The sequence below is a fragment of the Eptatretus burgeri genome, chromosome 2 (assembly GCF_056783735.1).
Source record: "Eptatretus burgeri isolate ZD-2024b chromosome 2, Ebu_testis_v1, whole genome shotgun sequence".
Taxonomy (NCBI): domain Eukaryota; kingdom Metazoa; phylum Chordata; class Myxini; order Myxiniformes; family Myxinidae; genus Eptatretus; species Eptatretus burgeri.
Genome location: NC_140962.1, coordinates 45,959,169 through 45,979,309, shown reverse-complemented (window position 1 = coordinate 45,979,309; position 20,141 = coordinate 45,959,169). Strand labels below are relative to the sequence as shown.

At 48.4% G+C, this 20,141-nt stretch overlaps 2 protein-coding genes across 3 annotated transcripts in view; both read right to left on the bottom strand.

The window, feature by feature from the left end:
• LOC147031963 (uncharacterized) overlaps nt 1–20,141 on the bottom strand; it is a 230,344-nt gene that overhangs the window by 31,877 nt on the left and 178,326 nt on the right. Inside the window, exons 14-15 of the mRNA XM_085850276.1 lie at nt 10,877–13,599; nt 526–602 (exon numbers count right to left, since the gene is read on the bottom strand). Of these exons, the coding sequence (XP_085706402.1) occupies nt 526–602; nt 10,877–13,599 (2,800 nt within the window). The remainder of the gene's footprint in view (nt 1–525; nt 603–10,876; nt 13,600–20,141) is intronic.
• LOC147031966 (uncharacterized) lies at nt 2,176–11,013 on the bottom strand. Of its 2 annotated transcripts, none has more exons than XM_085869219.1 (3): nt 9,865–11,013; nt 6,781–8,217; nt 2,176–3,423 (listed from the first exon to the last, which is right to left on the bottom strand). In XM_085869219.1, exons 2-3 carry the CDS (start codon nt 7,511–7,513, stop codon nt 2,486–2,488), a joined length of 1,671 nt encoding a protein of 556 aa, XP_085725345.1. In that variant the 5' UTR covers nt 7,514–8,217; nt 9,865–11,013; the 3' UTR covers nt 2,176–2,485. The 2 variants fall into 2 exon arrangements, with proteins under 2 accessions (XP_085725345.1, XP_085725346.1); XM_085869220.1 differs by having other exon boundaries at nt 6,781–7,524.

The window sequence follows — 20,141 nt, the reverse complement described above, 5'->3', positions numbered from 1 at the left end:
TCCACTGCATGGATAGACTACAAAGAAGCTTTTGAGCATGTTCCACATTCATGGATGATAAAATGCATGCAACTGCACAAAATCAATCTCAAGATAATCAAACTGACTGAGAAAGCAATGGAGCTTTGGAATACCACATTGCTATCACAGCACTCGGAATGAAAGATTGAAATACCAGGGGTGAAATACACCCTCACATCCAAAGAGACAGGAAAAGTAACAACTATTTACAAGGATGATTCAAAACTCTTTGCACCAAATGACTGAAATTAGTGAAACGGTACTCCGACCACATTCAAATGGAATTTGGCCAAGATAAGTGTACCAAGTGCACATTCATACAAGGTAGATGAACAAAAATGGACAACATAAAAATTGACACAAATATAACTACAGGAGCTAGACAATGAAGCATCATACAAATACTTAGGCGTAGAAGAGGGCCAACAAATATGACACAAACAAATGCGGAAAACAATTATAAAAGAATAACTGCGTAGAAGGAGGCTCATCCTGAAAACATACCTCTCCCCAAGGAACAAAACCAAAGCCATAAACCATCTCACAGTGCCAGTATTCCAGTAGAGCTGTGGAAAAATAAACTGGTCACAAGCGGAAAGCAATAAATTAGATATCAACACAAAGAAACTCCTCACCATCCACAAAAATCAATGCATCTCGGGAAGGTACCAACCGAGACAAGAAGAAGGTAACAGCTTGATGGAGTTCAACCAAGTGCACAGAATGACAACTGTAGGATTGGCGGAGTATGTGAAAAGTTTGACAGACTACTGAATCCAATTTGTACGCAAACACAAAGACAGCGTTAGAAAAGGTATCCCTAAATGATCTCGGAAAGAATTTCCAAAGACAGGTGCAAATGGAAGATGTCACACATGAAATCAAAACAGCAAGGAATACAGACAGCCCCAACAACTGCAAAACATAAAAAAGAAAAATATAAAGCGAAATAGCAACAGATATACTCAGACAACTGGGAAAAAGATAAAAGAGCAGGAAGGTACAGATAAAAAGAGTTTGACAGACTAGGCATACACAAACAAGGCTCATTGGAATGGCTAAGAGGTCAGCTCAACTGTGACAGAGAACGAATCATAACAAATGCCAAAAACCAAGCTAAGAACACTATATGAATGGCTTGAAGAAGATGGCAGGACTCAGTCAATCTAAGAGGTGTAGGTTCTGAAAGGTAGAAACAGAAAATATGTTACCTACTATCCCTAACGGGATGTAAAAAACTCATGTCAGAGCAGCTGTACACACTGAGGCACAACAAAGTGTTTAGAGTAATCCAATGACACATCTGCAAACGTCTCAACAGCCCAGCTCCAGAAAACTCATGGAAACATGAACGAAAAGCGACAATTGAAAACAAGGAAGTAATGCTCACGTGTGACGTGATAATCCCATCAATTGTGAACATAGAAAACAAAGCATTCCTATTTGATTTGTCAATACCCAGCAATTTTGGTCTAAACAATGCAGAAATAAAGAAAATGGCCAAATACCAAGACCTCAAAAATAAAGTGAAAGGTTTTGGAAGCTGAATAGCACAGAAACTGTACCAGTGATAATTGGAGCAACGGGAATGATGAAGAAGAAGCCTAAGGATATCTTAAAAACCATTCCTGGGAATATTACTCCAAACGAACTGCGGTTGGAAGCTGTCCAGGACGCCGTGACGATTCTGAAAAGAGCTCTCGGAACAAAACTTTGAGAACAAGAAAACTTCACAACTTGGTCCATGAATCATGATCCCTGGTTTCAACCAAAGATACCGTATGATTTTTAACATCCATCAGTTAATGCTCGTAGAGGAAACCCAAGCTTAACGTCCATCCGATTCGTAGGTTCGTAGGCAGGTGCACCCTGCCTACAAACATCACTCCGACAGTTGATAATTATCCGGTCGAGAATTGAACCCAGATTAGACAACTCCAAGAAAAGTGCACCACCTCTGGACCATCAATCAGACTCTTATTTAGTGGAAGTGAGTAGGTGTATAAAGGATTTAGATGGAGTTTGGAGGGAAGGAGGGCAGGAAATAGAGAGGAAACAATAATAAAGATGCTGATTTCCCCCATATTCAGGTGTTTGGACAAATACAGACACTTCCGGCCACTTTGAAATTAATCTTTCATTTTGACCAATCCACAAAGCGATGTGAAGAATAATTTTTCTTATCAAGTGCTGTGAAGGATGATGATTGATTAACCATGTGCAGACTTTTAAATGGAACCATTCCAACACTTGAGCCTTGTACCAGATTGAAAGGGAATAAATAATAACAGTGTATGGATAAAATGTAGATTTCATTTTGTACAATAGCACATTAGTAAGAGTGTACAGGAGAGGAAATGTCAGTGTGTCCACAACGGTTGATTTTTTTTTCTTTTTTTGCACTTTTAAGTGAAATAAGTTAGAACAATGAAAATATAACAGGAAAAAAAACAAAAATTTACTTTTAAAAAGTGTATATCTCAACAATTTCTTCATCTCCATTAATTTCTACCATAACTCCTTTATCTCCACTGTCCAGCGCTGTGAATTTCAGTAGAATGGTGCACTCCCCAGTACTACCGGAGCTGGCCTCTGGAAGTTTCGTTGACAATTTAGAGCCAGGTGGCAAGGACTGGTAATTATTGGGTTGGCTCTTGTTTGGTGATGTGCTGTCGTGATGGTTGCTCATTTTTGTCCGGAAGATATTGTCTTTCAGCTGAAGCGGGGAACACTTTGAACATCCAGATTTCTGCTCTTCACCCTGGTCTTGATTTGATTGTGAAATGTTGTCTTTATTCAAGATACTTTTGTTCTCTTGTCCCCTGAAAGGTGAACGATCTCGACCTTTCTTTTTCCCTTCTTCGGCGGCTCGTGGGCTTCGATGGCCGTGCCAGGCTCTTGGAACAGCTGGTTGGAGGAAATGTGTGCTGTACGTGGACATCTGGCTTGACAAGTGATCACATTCACCTTGGAGGATGTTTGACCAAGAATGGCATGGTTGAGGTTGTGAATCAAAGAGCTGGGGATGCGAGACCTGGCTCTGTAACATGAAGTACTGATGCTGTTGTCGTTGGGCCTGCATGAAGTTCTTTAGCCATAGTTGCTGAGCTGAAAAGATCTGTGACTGGGATGGAATCTGATGATGGTGGAGTTGAGTTCTTCCTCTACAAAAAGGAACTTGCTGCAATGATGGTTGATATTGCGGAGTTTGAATGAACTCAGATCTTCGAAATGTGTTATAAATCAAGGGCAGAACAGAGCCGCCTTGGCAAGCATCCGGGTTCCTTTGAGTGTGGAGTATGGTGGAGTAGTCTGTGGTGAAGCTTGATGTGGAAGCAACAGCAATGGGTTGATACACTAAAGGTACCTCACTTGTATCACAAGTATGGAAGTAGGATGGAGCTGATAAATGAGCACATGTGAAAAAGGGAAATGTGACATCGATTTGAAGAAACAAAGTTATATCGGTCATGTTCATGCAGCTATCTCCATGGTCATTCACAGTCGTCTCTATTACTCATGGTATATATGAAGTGGAGTAAAAAGGCTCTTTTTACCACTCCAAACTAGCAGGATAGTGTAAAGGTACACACGCTCACCTAAAACCTGTCTCATCTGGGTTTGAATCTCGACCCAGCCAAAAACTGTCATCCCAGTGTTTCACACGCATAGTAATTCATCAAGGTGTGCGTCATCCCTCGGATGGACGTTAAACTGGACGTCCCGTCTACCGACATTAGCTGGTGGACGTTAAAGATCCCACTGTGTCTTTCGTGAAGAGTAGGCGAGCTATGACTGGCTTCCTGAACAAATTACAAATTCTTGCCTTGACTTTCTGTGTCGTAGTGGCAACCCATCCAGGATTGTAACCCGAGCAAATGAAACTGACTTGGCAGCCCTACCAGCGTGAGGAGGATCATCCTCCTCCTCTCCTCCAAAAAGAAAGAAAGATTGGTTTTGTGCTCGTGAAACAAAGCATCGATATTTATACTCTTCTCTTAAAACATGTACTCCTCACAAAAATTAAGCAACAAAGGTTTCGAGATTTGTATTGTTTGTGTCCTGCATGGTTGAAGATGATCAGCACATTGATCTGTACACTTCATTAAACAAGTGAAAGTTAAGTTGTTATAAGAAAAACAACATGCCTGTCTGAAATTAACCTGTTAATTATCAAAGATGTCAATGTACAAATGATCACAAACAATATTACATCGGCGTAAATAATGTGTGATCAACATTGACCCCAATACAAGCCTGTACATGTCTTTACACGGACCAAAGTAAATGATCCTGCTCTCAATATTGAGATGTTGTAATCTGCACCACCAGGGCCCCTTTCAGTTGAGAAAGACACCGTGGGTGGACTTGCTTAGCACAAAGCATCGCCATTGGACCTTCGGAGCACATTCGATCAGATTTAAGTCTGGAAATCGTGCAGGCAAGTCAACGGGAGTGATGGATGTTGCGGTTCACTGGAGGAGACTATAGGTTTGTTGTGCGTCCGTCTGTCGCACTTGTGGTTTTTCAGACTTCTTCCCCATACCCTTTAACATATTCAACTGAAACTTCGTACGCGACTTTATTATGATAAGTTACAGAACAAGTTTGAGTTTCAGGGCGTTTCTTCAATTTTTCACAAAGTTATGCCCTTTTTGGACTTTGAAAAATCACATCGGTTGGGGACATGTGTTGCAAAGCAATTCTCGCTCTTGTTGTAGTTTCCTTAATATAATTTATGCATCAGGTCAAGTTTGGTGGTAATTGGTCCAGTAGTTTGGGCGTGATTGGTGTTTCACACGCACACAGATAGACAGACGCACAGAAAATGACTTTTATTTAAAATATTATTATTTAACTGGGTTTCTTTCCTCAATAACCAAGGTTTGCATCGACAAAAAACAAATAATTTAAGAACTTTCTGAACTGTGAACATTTGGTTTATTTTGCAGGTTAAAAGTTGCTTTTGTGAGGAGTATGTGCAGTTAAGAACTAGTGTCATGGTTCTGGCCCACCTTTCTGGAACTGGCTGGCTAGGCCTGACATTCAACTGAACTGCAACTACGAAAACTACTACAACTACTACTACTACTCTTGCTTTGATGGCTGTAATTATTCCCACTTTCTTGTAGGGTTAGTCAGGAGACGTTTTTGGCCCAAATCTTCCACGAACCAGCTTGCCAGGTCTGACATCCGACTGGAGGTAGCAGGAATTTTTAATTTAGCCAGGGTGCCAGCAATAATGTTTCCTCTTCATAAACAAGACGATAGGATCTTCAATGTCTTAGACTGGTTCTCTGGCAGGATGGCCAAGAGTAACACACACACACACATGCTTCAAAGCTGTCTAGTCTGGGTTTCAATCTCGACCCAGCTATAAACTGTCATCCCAGTGTACTGTTTCAAAGGCAGAGTGACTCATCAATGTGTGTGCCATCCCTCGAGTGGACGTTAAACAGGCTGTCAGCATTAGGTGGTGGATGTTAAAGATCCTACAGTGTCCTTCGCGAAGAGTAGGAGAGCTATAGCCAGCACCGTGCCAAAATTCCAAATTCCAAATTCCTGCCCTAACCTTAAATGAAGGTCAAACCTGGCCATCCGGTTTGTGAAGGACTTTGGCCAAGCTTCCCCTGGCTAATCCCACGAGAACATGGAAATAGTTGTAGCCATTAAAGAAGAAGAAATGAGACAGGCATGTGAGACAAAACAAGATGAAACAGGCACGTCAATGGCATAACAAGCAAGTCAAGTAAGTTTGAAAACTATTGGTGTTGCAGTATTATTAACTTAGTAAAAAAAATTCTTTGCCAAGTATGTTGATCTGTTCCGTTTGTTTGTTTGTATGCTCACCTACAGCTCAAACTACTCAGCCGATCGTTCTGAAACTTTTAGAGATTGCAGGTACCGTCCCTGCGACAGTCTATCAACTGGCAATGTGAGGTCAACACAGGCCAAAAGGTCAACGTACGCCAAATTTTTTTGATTGTCAATTTTCATCTGATTGACTTGAAATTTGAACACGATTTTCACATCAACTCACTGAACTCAACCACCAGTTATTTTTGAGGTCAACATAGGCCAGACGGTCAACAGAGGCCAAAGGTCAACTTTGGAGCAATTTCTAAAATCCTCAATTTTCATCATTTTGATTTGAAAGTTGAAGACGATTTGCATATCAGGTCAATTAATTCAATGAATAAGTATTTTTGAGGTCAAAATAGGTCAAAAGGTCGACATAGGCCAGATTTCCAAAATTGTCAATTTTCATCCGATTGACTTGAAATATGAATGGGATTTTCATATCAGCTCACTGTATTCAACCACCAATTGTTATTGAGGTCAACATTGGCCAAAAGGTCAACAACTTTGGTGAAATTTCTGAAATCCTCAATTTTCATCTGATTCACTTGAACTTTGAACAGGATTTTGCATATCAGGTCACTGAATTCAACCACCAATTACTTTTGTGGTCAAAAGATCAACATGGGCCAAAAGCTATATTTATCATATCTCAAAAAAGTTGTGGACTAGTGATGACAAAACTAGGTGAGAGGGTTTGGGAAGTGACAAGAACAAGCCGATTCGATTTTTGTTCAGATCAAACATAACGTAAACTGCTCAGCCTGGCACAAGTATGCGTTCTACCGAATGCCATTCGACTTTGTTCTTTTTTGCCAAGCATTGCTCCCCGAGTGGTTTTTCATTGTGTTTTTTTGTTGGGTGTGTCATAAATATTATTAGCAATGAATGAGACCTTACCAAGATTTATCTGCTGGTGTTTCAATTCCATCCTGCAGGATTCTTCATAATATGGGTCTTTCTTTTCCATCCTGCAGGATTCTTCATAATATGAGTCTTTCTTTTCTATCCTGCAGGATTCTTCATAATATGGGTCTTTCGTTTCCATCCTGCAGGATTCTTCATAATACGGGTCTTTCTTTTCCATCCTGCAGGATTCTTCATAATATGGGTCTTTCGTTTCCATCCTGCAGGGTTCTTCATAATATGGGTCTTTCGTTTCCATCCTGCAGGGTTCTTCATAATATGGGTCTTTCGTTTCCATCCTGCAGGGTTCTTCATAATACGGGTCTTTCTTTTCCATCCTGCAGGATTCTTCATAATATGGGACTTTCTTTTCCATCCTGCAGGATTCTTCATAATATGGATCTTTCTTTTCCATCCTGCAGGATTCTTCATAATATGGGTCTTTCTTTTCCATCCTGCAGGATTCTTCATAATATGGGTCTTTCTTTTCCATCCTGCCAGATTCTTCATAATATGGGTCTTTCTTTTCCATCCTGCAGGATTCTTCATAATATGGGTCTTTCGTTTCCATCCTGCAAGATTCCTCATAATATGGGTCTTTCGTTTCCATCCTGCAAGATTCCTCATAATATGGGTCTTTCTTCTTCATCCTGTAGGATTCTTCATAACATGGGTTTTTCTTCTCCACCCTGCAGGAGTCTTCATAATAAGGGTGTTTCTTTTCCATCCTGCAAGATTCTTCATAATATGCAGAGGGGGAGAGGGTGATGGACGTGTGGTGTGAGGGGTTGTGGGTGGTTGGGTTTTTTTAGGTTGGGACAGGGATGGGGATGGAGAGGAGGACAAATTAATTTTGTGCTCATGGCTCAGTCAGTGAACAATATTGTTACGGATTTGGAAACCTTGTGCACACAGACAGTCAGCAGCACCCGCAGTTTAGTTATTTCGAGAAGTATGTGTTTATAGTTAGAATCCATCCCCTATGTCGAATGGGAATTTCATGTGTGCACTGTGAGTTATTTTATAGTCAGGTTTTATACATCTTCTACAACAACAACAACAACAACAACAATGGCACCGTCCCTCACTCAACCCGGTCGCCATTGCCCACGTGTTTTTGGCTGAAGGCGTGGGCGGAGCCTCCATCGCCTCAGATCGACGCTCCGCCCTGAGGAAGGGCATGGAACGTTTCCTCCAGCCAATGAGCGAAGGGCGAGCATTTCACGCGCGCCCCAGCCAATGGAAAGCCAGCGTGCCGAAAGCTACTACGAGGGGGTGGGGGGGGGCGGGCCTCCGGGACGCCTCGACACACCCCGAGACGCCTCATCGAATCAGGAGGCTGACCACCTCAGGGGCGGCCCCGCCCAGCCAGATGGGATGTTCGCCCCTCGTCCAATCCGGAGGTGAGTCCCTCAGAGCGGTTCCCTCGACCTGTGGGGGAGGGGAAGGATAAGAGTGTAGCGAGCCGTCAAGAAGAAGGAGAAAGAGAAGAAGCCTTGTCTTGCCTGCTGGCGTTCTCGTCTACCCGTGGGTGCTCGTCTCGTCTGGTCCGTTCCCGTGCTGGCTGGCGTCCGTTGCGTCGTTCCTGGTCCCTGGTGCTTGGTGCTGCGTCGTTGGTGGCGGGTTCGAGTCCCGCCACTAGACAAGCTCGACCAGACTGCACGAGGCGGATAGGTGCAAGAATAGGCCCATGCCCTCTGCTCGCCTTTCCCTCCCGAGCTGAAGGGCCAAAATAGAGGCCGTGGCCACCATTTCTCTGGGTGTGTGTGTGTGTGTGTGTGTGTGTGTGTGTGTGTGTGTATGTGTGTGTGTGTGTGTGTTTGTGTGTGTGTGTGTGTGTGTGTGTGTGTGTGTGTGTGTGTGTGTGTGTGTGTGTGTGTGTGTGTGTGTGTGTGTGTGTGTGTGTGTGACGCCAGTCTGTTAAGTGGAACTGTTAAGTGCTTTTCGCTCACTGTACATGCCCTGCATTTCATTTATTCGGATAACTCTGCTCTTTGTGTGCTCCCCTCTCCGATTATTGTTTATAAATAATCCCCCATGTTAAATGTTCCAGTTCGTTGTTCGTGTTTTCTTTCATTGGCCTAGCATGGTTCGGGCTTGAGAAATAGTAAGGCCGTTGGTGCCATAAGTTGTCATTGGGACCGGTGCGGCTCTGGTAACTCCCCTCGGTTACGCCGGATCTGAGTCGGTACCTGCAACTCGGTTCGGACAGAGTCGGCCGTGGGTGTGATTTCCCCGGTAATTTGACAACGTGGGTACCAAGGTATATTGAAATTTGGCTATTGACCCTACTCCACGCTGTCAGAGAATTGGCAATCACGGTCCTTTAAGTGGCCCGTCGACTCCGGAGTTATCCGGGGTGACGACCTTTAAATTCCGGGTGTTCGGTGGGAGATGGCCCAACTGCTCCACCTCGTGGTCGTTTATGGCCACCGTACCTCGGCCTACAACAATATATACTGTACCACATGGACAGGAGAAAATCGTGCTTCAGGGTTCGAGGGAGGAATGATTTTTCACCATTATCTTCCCCCTGAGTAGGTATGCAGGTACCCTGGGTAGGACAGGTATCCCGAATAGGACAGGTATTCCGAGTAGGTATGCAAAGTTTGTTGGAGATCAGCCAAGCCGGTTTCGAATATATAAGCGAACAAACAATTAATAACAGACAAACAAACACGCTGTATTGTAATATGACCCCACCCCCCCTCCACCCTCTTGACTTCCGAGAGACTGAGACAATCCGTTTTTTCCAGGTCACACTTCTGTGTTCATTGAATGTTCAATTGTCCCCCCCCCCTCCTCTACCTTTCTGTGACACTCGAACACACCCAGTCACCCAGGCCTTGTCCTCTGTCGTTTTGCTCTTCCATTCCAAGCGGGAATTCCATATTTTGTGCAATGCAAAGTAAAAATGGATGTACGAAATGCGAATACGAGAAAAGACACGAAACTTTAATGCGTCAGTGTGTCACAATGGCACAAACAAACGTGCTCTCCCTCAGAAGACCAATCATCGGGGCAACTCCATGCATCGCAATCTACAACTCCCCTCTCGTTGTGCAAATTAATCCTCACCTGCAATTCCTTTTGTGCCTAAAAGTATTTCTTCCACTTTGTCTCTCGAATTTTCTCGTCAGGATTCCGGTGAAAAGGTCTCCATGACAACGTGAGAACGTTATAACCGTTTAGCGTGTGACGTATGACGTATGACGTGTGACGTATGACGTGTGACCATGTGACCTACTCTTGATTGCGTATGCTTTTGCACCCGCGGTGTGTTTTTTCTGGATTTTGACACACACACACACACACACACACACACACACACACACACACACACACACACACACACACACACACACACGCGCGCGCGCGCGCGCTCCCAGGTGTTTAATCTGTTCTACAACACTGTACAGTACTGTATATGAATGTGACTGGTGTGAGGTGGTCTTAATTTGTTGTTGTTGTTTTTGGTTACACTGTCATTTATCCAATTGATAGTTTCTGGTGACGTCACTACGTCCGGGCAGTTCGCTGGTTGAGGTCGACCTCCATTTCGGGGAAGACGAGAAGCAAACAAAAGACTACAAAAATGATCCTTGGTGTATTGTTGTTAAATGCACGGAGATGACTTCTAAAACTGTTGAAAACTATTTTTTCGCTCGACGAAATAAGTCCTGTCCTCAGATATAATTGCTGGAAAGCCGACATACCGGATGTGGAATGACGTCACGATGAAACCCTCAAAATGGCGGCCATTCTGCACACGTGAATCGATTTCGAGCAGACCACATTTGCAGACTGAGATAATCCCACTGATAATAACGAAGTAAAAACAAAACACGAAAAAATGCGCCACTTTCCAAATGACGTATGAATGGTGACGAGGCTTTTCCACATGCGCTGTTCCATTTAAGTGACACGGTTCGAACTGCCGATGCTCGGGCGAAGCATGTAATTCCAAGTCTTTGTGACGTCATTCTCAGCATTTCGACGAAAGAGTGGCAATTTCAAAATGGTTAACTGCAATGTCCCCAGAACTCAGTATCACTCCTTGAAGTCCATCAACACGGTTTATTGTAACAACAGAGGTGCAGGCAATAATCGGAGCAGGCCTCAACGTTCCTGGCCTCCCCGTTCCTGGCCTCCACGTTCCTGGCATCCCCGTTCCTGGCCTCCCTGTTCCTGGCCTCCCCGTTCCAGGCCTCCCCGATCTTGGCCTCCCCGTTCCAGGCCTCCCCGTTCCAGGCCTCCCCGTTCCAGGCCTCCCCGTTCCTGGCCTCCCCGTTCCTGGCCTCCCCGTTCCTGGCCTCCCCGTTCCAGGCCTCCCCGATCTTGGCCTCCCCGTTCCAGGCCTTCCCGTTCCAGGCCTTCCCGTTCCTGGCCTCCCCGTTCCTGGCCTCCCCGTTCCTGGCCTCCCCGTTCCTGGCCTCCCCGTTCCTGGCCTCCCCGTTCCAGGCCTCCCTGTTCCTGGCCTCCCTGTTCCAGGCCTCCCTGTTCCTGGCCTCCCCGTTCCAGGCCTCCCCGATCCTGGCCTCCCCGTTCCAGGCCTCCCCGTTCCAGGCCTTCCCGTTCCTGGCCTCCCCGTTCCTGGCCTCCCCGTTCCTGGCCTCCCCGATCCTGGCCTCCCCGTTCCAGGCCTCCCCGTTCCAGGCCTTCCCGTTCCTGGCCTCCCCGTTCCTGGCCTCCCCGTTCCTGGCCTCCCCGTTCCAGACCTCCCCGTTCCAGGCCTCAACGTTCCAGGCCTCCCCGTTCCAGGCCTCCACGTTCCAGGCCTTCCCGTTCCTGGCCTCCCCGTTCCTGGCCTCCCCGTTCCAGGCCTCCCCGTTCCAGGCCTCAACGTTCCAGGCCTCCCCGTTCCAGGCCTCCCCGTTCCAGGCCTCCAGGTTCCAGGCCTCCCCGTTCCAGGCCTCCCCGTTCCTGGCCTCCCCGTTCCTGGCCTCCACGTTCCTGGCCTCCCCGTTCCTGGCCTCCCCGTTCCTGGCCTCCCCGTTCCAGGCCTCCCCGTTCCTGGCCTCCCCGTTCCGGGCCTCCCCGTTCCAGGCCTCCACGTTCCTCTCCTCCCCGTTCCAGGCCTCCCCGTTCCTGGCCTCCCCGTTCCGGGCCTCCCCGTTCCAGGCCTCCACGTTCCTCTCCTCCCCGTTCCTGGCCTCCCCGTTCCTGGCCTCCACGTTCCTGGCATCCCCGTTCCTGGCCTCCCTGTTCCTGGCCTCCCCGTTCCAGGCCTCCCCGATCTTGGCCTCCCCGTCCCAGGCCTCCCCGTTCCAGGCCTCCCCGTTCCTGGCCTCCCCGTTCCAGGCCTCCCCGATCCTGGCCTCCCCGTTCCTGGCCTCCCCGTTCCAGGCCTCCCCGTTCCTGGCCTCCCCGTTCCAGGCCTCCCCGATCCTGGCCTCCCCGATGCTGGCCTCCCCGTTCCAGGCCTTCCCGTTCCAGGCCTTCCCGTTCCTGGCCTCCCCGTTCCTGGCCTCCCCGTTCCTGGCCTCCGCGTTCCAGGCCTCCCCGATCCTGGCCTCCCCGATCCTGGCCTCCCCGTTCCAGGCCTCCCCGTTCCAGGCCTCAACGTTCCAGGCCTCCCCGTTCCAGGCCTCCCCGTTCCAGGCCTCCACGTTCCAGGCCTCCCCGTTCCAGGCCTTCCCGTTCCTGGCCTTCCCGTTCCTGGCCTCCCCGTTCCTGGCCTCCCCGTTCCTGGCCTCCCCGTTCCTGGCCTCCCCGTTCCAGACCTCCCCGTTCCAGGCCTCAACGTTCCAGGCTTCCCCGTTCCAGGCCTCCACGTTCCAGGCCTCCCCGTTCCAGGCCTTCCCGTTCCTGGCCTCCCCGTTCCTGGCCTCCCCGTTCCTGGCCTCCCCGTTCCAGACCTCCCCGTTCCAGGCCTCAACGTTCCAGGCCTCCCCGTTCCAGGCCTCCAGGTTCCAGGCCTCCCCGTTCCAGGCCTCAACGTTCCAGGCCTCCCCGTTCCAGGCCTCCCCGTTCCAGGCCTCCACGTTCCAGGCCTCCCCGTTCCAGGCCTTCCCGTTCCTGGCCTTCCCGTTCCTGGCCTCCCCGTTCCTGGCCTCCCCGTTCCTGGCCTCCCCGTTCCTGGCCTCCCCGTTCCAGACCTCCCCGTTCCAGGCCTCAACGTTCCAGGCCTCCCCGTTCCAGGCCTCCACGTTCCAGGCCTCCCCGTTCCAGGCCTTCCCGTTCCTGGCCTCCCCGTTCCTGGCCTCCCCGTTCCTGGCCTCCCCGTTCCAGACCTCCCCGTTCCAGGCCTCAACGTTCCAGGCCTCCCCGTTCCAGGCCTCCAGGTTCCAGGCCTCCCCGTTCCAGGCCTCCCCGTTCCTGGCCTCCCCGTTCCTGGCCTCCACGTTCCTGGCCTCCCCGTTCCTGGCCTCCCCGTTCCAGGCCTCCCCGTTCCTGGCCTCCCCGTTCCTGGCCTCCCCGTTCCTGGCCTCCCCGTTCCGGGCCTCCACGTTCCTCTCCTCCCCGTTCCAGGCCTCCCCGTTCCAGGCCTCCACGTTCCTCTCCTCCCCATTCCAGGCCTCCCCGTTCCAGGCCTCCCCATTCCTGGCCTCCCCGTTCCGGGCCTCCACGTTCCTCTCCTCCCCGTTCCAGGCCTCCCCGTTCCAGGCCTCCCCATTCCTGGCCTCCCCGTTCCGGGCCTCCACGTTCCTCTCCTCCCCGTTCCAGGCCTCCCCGTTCCTGGCCTCCCCGTTCCTGGCCTCCCCGTTCCTGGCCTCCCCGTTCCTGGCCTCCCCGTTCCGGGCCTCCACGTTCCTCTCCTCCCCGTTCCAGGCCTCCCCGTTCCTGGCCTCCCCGTTCCAGGCCTCCCCATTCCTGGCCTCCCCGTGTCATGCTTCTTACACGCTCCGCCCCATCCGGATCCGGTTGTATATCGTCAGGAGTTTCAAAGGACACAGTGAAAACGAATTAACACCAATGACTTGTGAGATTCCGTCTGTGAACAAGAAAATCATTAACTTATTACAATATCTCATGAAATGGTTAACCATAATAGTTCTGATTCTGAAAGCAAATCTAACTCACGAAAATATAGGAAACTAGCAGGGATAGCCGGCATTGCCCGGTCTATTATTCTTTGTGGGGGCCCAAAACACTTCCCCACGGTCGAGGAGGAGAGGAGGAGATTGGGACCATATTCTGTGCAGAGCGTTGGTGCTGCCGAAGCAGTCTCCTTGGCTATTGAGCACAATCCTGGACGGGTCACCACTCCGACACAGTAGATCAGCAAGCTGGCACTCATTTTGCCGACCTTGGAAGGATGACAGGCCGAGTTAACCCCACCTGGTGTTAATTCAACAGCGAAGCGGGATTTGAACTCAAGACCCGAGGATCCAAAGCCTGCCACCCTAACCATTAAGCCAACACCAGGCAGCCACGATAGAGTGATTAAAATATTTTTAAAATCCCAAAAATCAAACTTTTTTTCTTCAAAATTTCACCACGAAAACACTCACTGGCACTCACCGATGAACGTCTGAAAGTTTGACGAAGATTCGCTCAGCCATCCCTGAGAAAAATGGCGATGGACAAATGGCTTTCGTATCATCCGTGGATGGGAAGTCTTGAGTTCCCACCGTCTCCTGTTCGTACAAGCGAGCAGCAACAGTGGATATAACTAACACACACACACACACACACACACACACACACACACACACACACACACACACACACACACACACACACACACACACACACACACACACACACACACACACACACACACACACACACACACTTCTTATTTTACCAAGAGATGCAAAAATCTAGTATTTATATTGTGGTCCTAGAACCGAACAATTTTTTTTTTTTTAATTTATAACAGCTCTCGCCATTTTACACCCTCAGCTTCCTCTCCCAACCCGGTCCAACATGATTAATGGTAAATATCATCATTTTTTCACTCTGATGAAGCATCGAGGTTGAATCTACGGGAGTACAATGTTACCTCCCTGATCCGATTGGCTCGGACAGCTGATGAGATCCTACTCCATCGGCAGTCAAACATCGCATGCAAGAAAGGGCTTTTACTTCTGGTAGCTCGCCATTATACACCCTCGGTTGACTTCTGTCTGTTAGCTTACCATTTTACCCCCTCAGTTGACTTCTTGTCTGGTGGCTCGCCATTTTACACCCTCAGTTGACTTCTTGTCTGGTAGCTTGCCATTTTACCCTCGCGGTTGATTTATTGTCTGGTAGCTTGCCATTTTACACCCTCGGTTGACTTCTGTCTGGTAGCTTGCCATTTTACACCCTCGGTTGACTTCTTGTCTGGTGGCTCGCCATTTTACACCCTCAATTGACTTCTGTCTGGTAGCTTGCCATTTTACACCCTCGGTTGACTTCTTGTCTGGTAGCTTGCCATTTTACACCCTCGGTTGACTTCTTGTCTGGTAGCTTGCCATTTTACACCCTCGGTTGACTTCTTGTCTGGTGGCTCGCCATTTTACACCCTCAGTTGACTTCTTGGCTGGTAGCTTGCCATTTTACCCTCGCGGTTGACTTATTGTCTGGTAGCTTGCCATTTTACACCCTCGGTTGACTTCTTGTCTGGTAGCTTGCCATTTTACACCCTCGGTTGACTTCTTGTCTGGTAGCTCGCCATTTTACACCTTCATGAAAATGATGCACAGACTTGAGTTTTACTGGAGTTAAACAGGAGTACACTGGAGATCACTGGACTCCACTGGAATTTCGCTGGAATTCACGGGAGTTAGGTGGAGTTAAACCGCATTCGCAGCACTATCTTCAGCCATGCATTTCCTCTCTGGACGAATGGAGCTTCTTACCAAGCACTGCATTGTGGCTCGCTATCCTTGACCCAGAACTGTAGGAGGAGTAGCGCGACAAACGAACACAAACACAAAACACACATCGGTTTGTGAATCATCGCAATTGGATTCAACGAAGAGAAACTGATCAGAGAAAAGAAAGGCAATAAAATATCGTCGATTTATCACACCACACTATGAAAATTCAGCCACAGTGATACCAACTGGTATCATTAATTGCAAATTCATGGAAGGGTCAGCGTGATCAAGAGATCAAGCCAGACAAAGATGGCAAAACAGAATGGTCATTTCAGCACCTTCCACAACCATACGTCATCATTGCAAATTTAACTCTGAAATGGATTTTTTTCTTTAAATAATTATAAATAAATTTGATGCAAATATTTGGTGCTATATTGTAATCCTGCAGGATTGGGAGACGCAAATCCTGCGAAAATTGACCCACATGAAAGCTGCCTTGACCATGGTAAAACGTATCTGACTTGGAATTGACATTCACACAACCTGATTCTGGACGATAAGAGGGTAGGAACAGTTATTTGCGACATGAAGGTATAAATACAGAAACATTAAAGTACAACGATAATTTCTGCAAACCAATGCCCCATGCACCCCTGGATTAGGGGTGCATGGGGCATTGTCCTGAAATGGACACTTTGATATTAAAAACTCAGCAGGAATCAAAATGTACAACACGATGGTGACGTCGGGGTATAATGATGGGAATCGATTAGACCCTGCGACCTATCTTCTGCAATGCAGACATGTCCGTTTTGAGGCCACCTACGGCCACTATAAACTGTATATTGGGATATAGGTTCAGGCAGTGCTGTCGCTAGCTCGCAGGCAAAAGGTAACCGCCATATGAGACCAGTAGCTCCATAGCTTTTCAATGTCCAACACAACGCAGGCAGTGCCAGTGCCAGGCCTCCCCCTCCCCCCACCGAACAATGCCAGGTAACCCCTGCTATTATCCTTTAAAATAATTTCACTTCCTATGCATTCGCTTTACTTCACGTCATAGAGCAGTTTCCCAGCATGCAAGTTATCCAGTTGATTGGATCGTTAATTTCTATTTTTTATGCCTCCGCTGACATCGTTTCGGGTTGTCCGTCCGTCTGTCCGTCTGTCCGTCCGTCCGTGCTAATTTTCTCTGTTTTCTCTGCAACTACTTATCTGATTGACACTAACTTTTCATCATTGGCACGAGGACTCATGTGGAATGTGTTTAATGATAATTATGACGTCATAGGTCACGTGGTGTGGCAGCCATGTTGGAAAAAAAAAAAAGGAACGACTTTGGACATCAGTATCTCCGAAACCGCTCCATGGGAAAAATTGAAACTTTTCACATGTGAAGTACTTATGGGAAACGAGTGTGATCTTTGATGATGTCAGAGGTGGCTTCATTATGTCATAATTGCATACGTCAAATGCTTTATCCGATCAGTATGAACATTTTTGATGGTCATCTCGGGCTAAATTGTATGTCGGAAAAAATTGATGATGTTGTTTGTCACGTGGTTTGGCAGCCATATTGTTTTTAACATAAAAATCTTCAAAAATCTTCTCCAAAATGGCTGAACAGATCGAGGTGAATTTTTACAGGTATGACCGCATATCCATGAGGAACAAAGCGTTCACACCTATGATGTCATAGGTCACATGGTTTGGCAACCATATTGGATTTACCCCAAAACTTGGGAAATCACCTTCTCCAGAGCGGCTCGACAGATCAAGGGGAAACTTCACCCACATCTTCGCCAAGCCTTGGGGATACCAGGGTTTTCTCGAATAATTAATAGGTCACACGGTCTGGAAGCCATGTTGGATTGTATGAAAATCTTAAAAACATTATTTCTCTTGAACCGTTTCATCAATTGAGGTGAAACTTTTAAATTATGATCTAGTAGTCATGTGGAACATACATTTAAAATTTCAACCTGATAGGACACATGGTCAGGTCAAGTCAGGTATGGGAGCATGTGCCAGAACAGCGCGTATCTGCGTCCACTTTCCGCCGGTACTCCAGGGGCCTCCGTCTGGCCATCCCCCGGGCAGATGCCAGGCCCATCCCCATCTCCTTGAGATGATGGTCAACCTGCTGCAACCACAAGGCAAGTGGTCGGCCCATTTGCCTCCTACACTCACGAGACTCCCTCGCTAAGAGAATCTGGTGAGCAGGATCAGTGTCAGGAAAACGAGCCACATGTCCATACAGCCGCAACTGACGCTCACGGACTATGCAGGTAACAAATCTCATCCGAGTCTCTCTCAGCAACCGCTATTTGGACACAAAATCCGACCAGCGATAGCCAAGGATTCTCCGAAGAGACCTGGTATCAAAGGAATTAAGTCACCGTCTCAGATCCTTGGTCAGAGTCCAAGTCTCGAATCCATAGAGTAAGACTGGAAATACCAAGGACCTGAAGACTCGGACTTTCGTCCTCCCACACAGGTACCGGCAGCGCCACACCCCATGATCCAGTGAATCCATGACTCCCCAGGCCCGACCCAGACGTCTATTGACCTCCGGCTCACAACCTGCGGAGACATGAATATCACTGCCAAGGTAAGTGAATCTCTCCACGACGTCAACATCCTCACCACAAACAGACACAGACAGGACAGCAGCATCCAAGGTGTCACCGAAAGCCTGGATCTTAGTTTTGACCCAAGAAACCCGTAATCCCAGCGGCTCCGACTCCTCATTCAGCACCTCAAGGGCCCCCAAAAGGATATCTAAAGTCTCCGCAAAGATGACTGCATCATCTGCAAAATCAAGGTCCGAGATCTTGACATTCCCAAACGATGCACTGCAGCTTGATCTCTCCGACATCCTCCCTAAAATCCAGTCCATACAAGTGCTGAAAAGTGTGGGGGCCAGTACACACCCCTGACGAACTCCAGTAACAACTGGAAATAAGTCAGAGGTGGTACCACCACACTTCACAGCACTCTCAGTACCAGAGTACAGTTCAGACATCAGATCGATCAGTTTTGCTGGCACCCCAGGAAGACCAAGAATCCTCCACAGGAGATCCCGATTCACTGAATCGAACGCTTTACAGAGATCAACAGAGGCTGCAAGCAGCCCCTGCCGAAACTCTCGTCTGCGTTCGGTGAGGACAAGAAGAGCAAGGATACGGTCAATCGTTGACCTCTTTGGTGTAAAGCCTGACTGCTCTGGACGCTGGTGCTCAAGCAAATGGTGGCGAACCCTATCAAGAATTATCCGAGCTAAGACCTTGCCCGGCACTGAGAGCAGCGTCACCCCTCGGTAGTTGTTGCAGTCTTGGCGATCACCCTTCCCTTTCCAGAGAGGAACAACAAAGCCCCTCTTCCAGTCAGTTGGGATGATGCCTGTGTTCCAGGCAGAGCACAAAACTGCATGCAACGACACGAGTGTAGCATTTCCACCAGCCTTGAGAGGTTCAGCATGGTTGCCACAGATCCCTGGAGCTTTGCCCCGTTTCAACTGGTTCACCACAGCCCGTGTTTCCACAAGCGAAGGTGGACCACAGTTGATTCGAGGGTCAGCAACAGGGATTGTAACACCCTTGACGTCCAACTCGACAGCTGGGGGATCAGCCTGGTACAACCGCTCAAAGTAACCGGCCCAGCGGGCCTTCACTTCAATCTCCTTTGTCAAGAGCCTACCACTCTCTGCTCTTTCTGCAGTGCTCCGAGGGATGGGCTTGGATGAACGCAATGCGCGAATTCCCCTGTAAGCAGGACGAGAATCACCTGTCCACAGGTGATGCTCTACCCCTTCACAGATTCCTCGCACATAGGCCTCCTTGTCCACCCTCAGTGCATGTACAGTTTTACGCCTCAGCTCCCTGAACAGCTCAGCTCTGCCATTCAGCCTGGCCCTGCGACTCTGGTCAATGGTATCCAGTGTCCCTTGAGAGACAAAATTCTTCTTTGCTCTGCGGTGAGCTCCAAGACATCCACCGGCAACATCAAGGACGGTGGTCTTGAAGGCACTCCACAACTCTTCAGGACCCCCCAAAGCACCCAGACCCCCCAAGTGTCCACTCAGCCTGTTCGCAAACACCTCAGCTACTCTCTCATCCCTGAGCTTGCCAACATCCAGCCTAGGCTGGGATGGTACCATTCTCCAGGATTTAAAGTGCAGCTTTAGAGTTGCTACAACAAGCCTGTGGTCAGTATTGAGGAACTGAGCACTCCGGTAGACCCTGCAGTTCTGGATCATCCTCCAACGACTGTCAATGAGGACATGGTCAATCTCCTTTGCCACACCGCCAGCGTTGGAATACCAAGTCCAGCAATGAGCTTGTGGGCGCTGAAACCATGAACCAGCCACCCTAAGTCCATGACTTCTTGCAAAGTCAAGGAACTTAGTGCTATTCTGGTTCATAGTTCCTGACCCATGGGGACCAACACACACCTCATAACCATCCCTATCAGTTCCAGTCGATGCATTGAAATTCCCCAAGACTAGAAGTGTATCTCATCTGGGGCACTGATCAACCACAGACTTGAGCGTGGCGTAGAATGCATCCTTCACGGTGAGATCACTCGCCTCAGTCGGAGCAT

Coding starts and splice junctions, on each gene's coding strand:
- LOC147031966 (XM_085869219.1), bottom strand. CDS start 7,513: ATGGAAAAGAAACACCCTTATTATGAAGACTCCTGCAGGGTGGAGAAG. Junction 3,424..6,780: donor ACACCAGCAGATAAATCTTG/GTAAGGTCTCAT, acceptor CTCATTTATCAG/CTCCATCCTACTTCCATACT.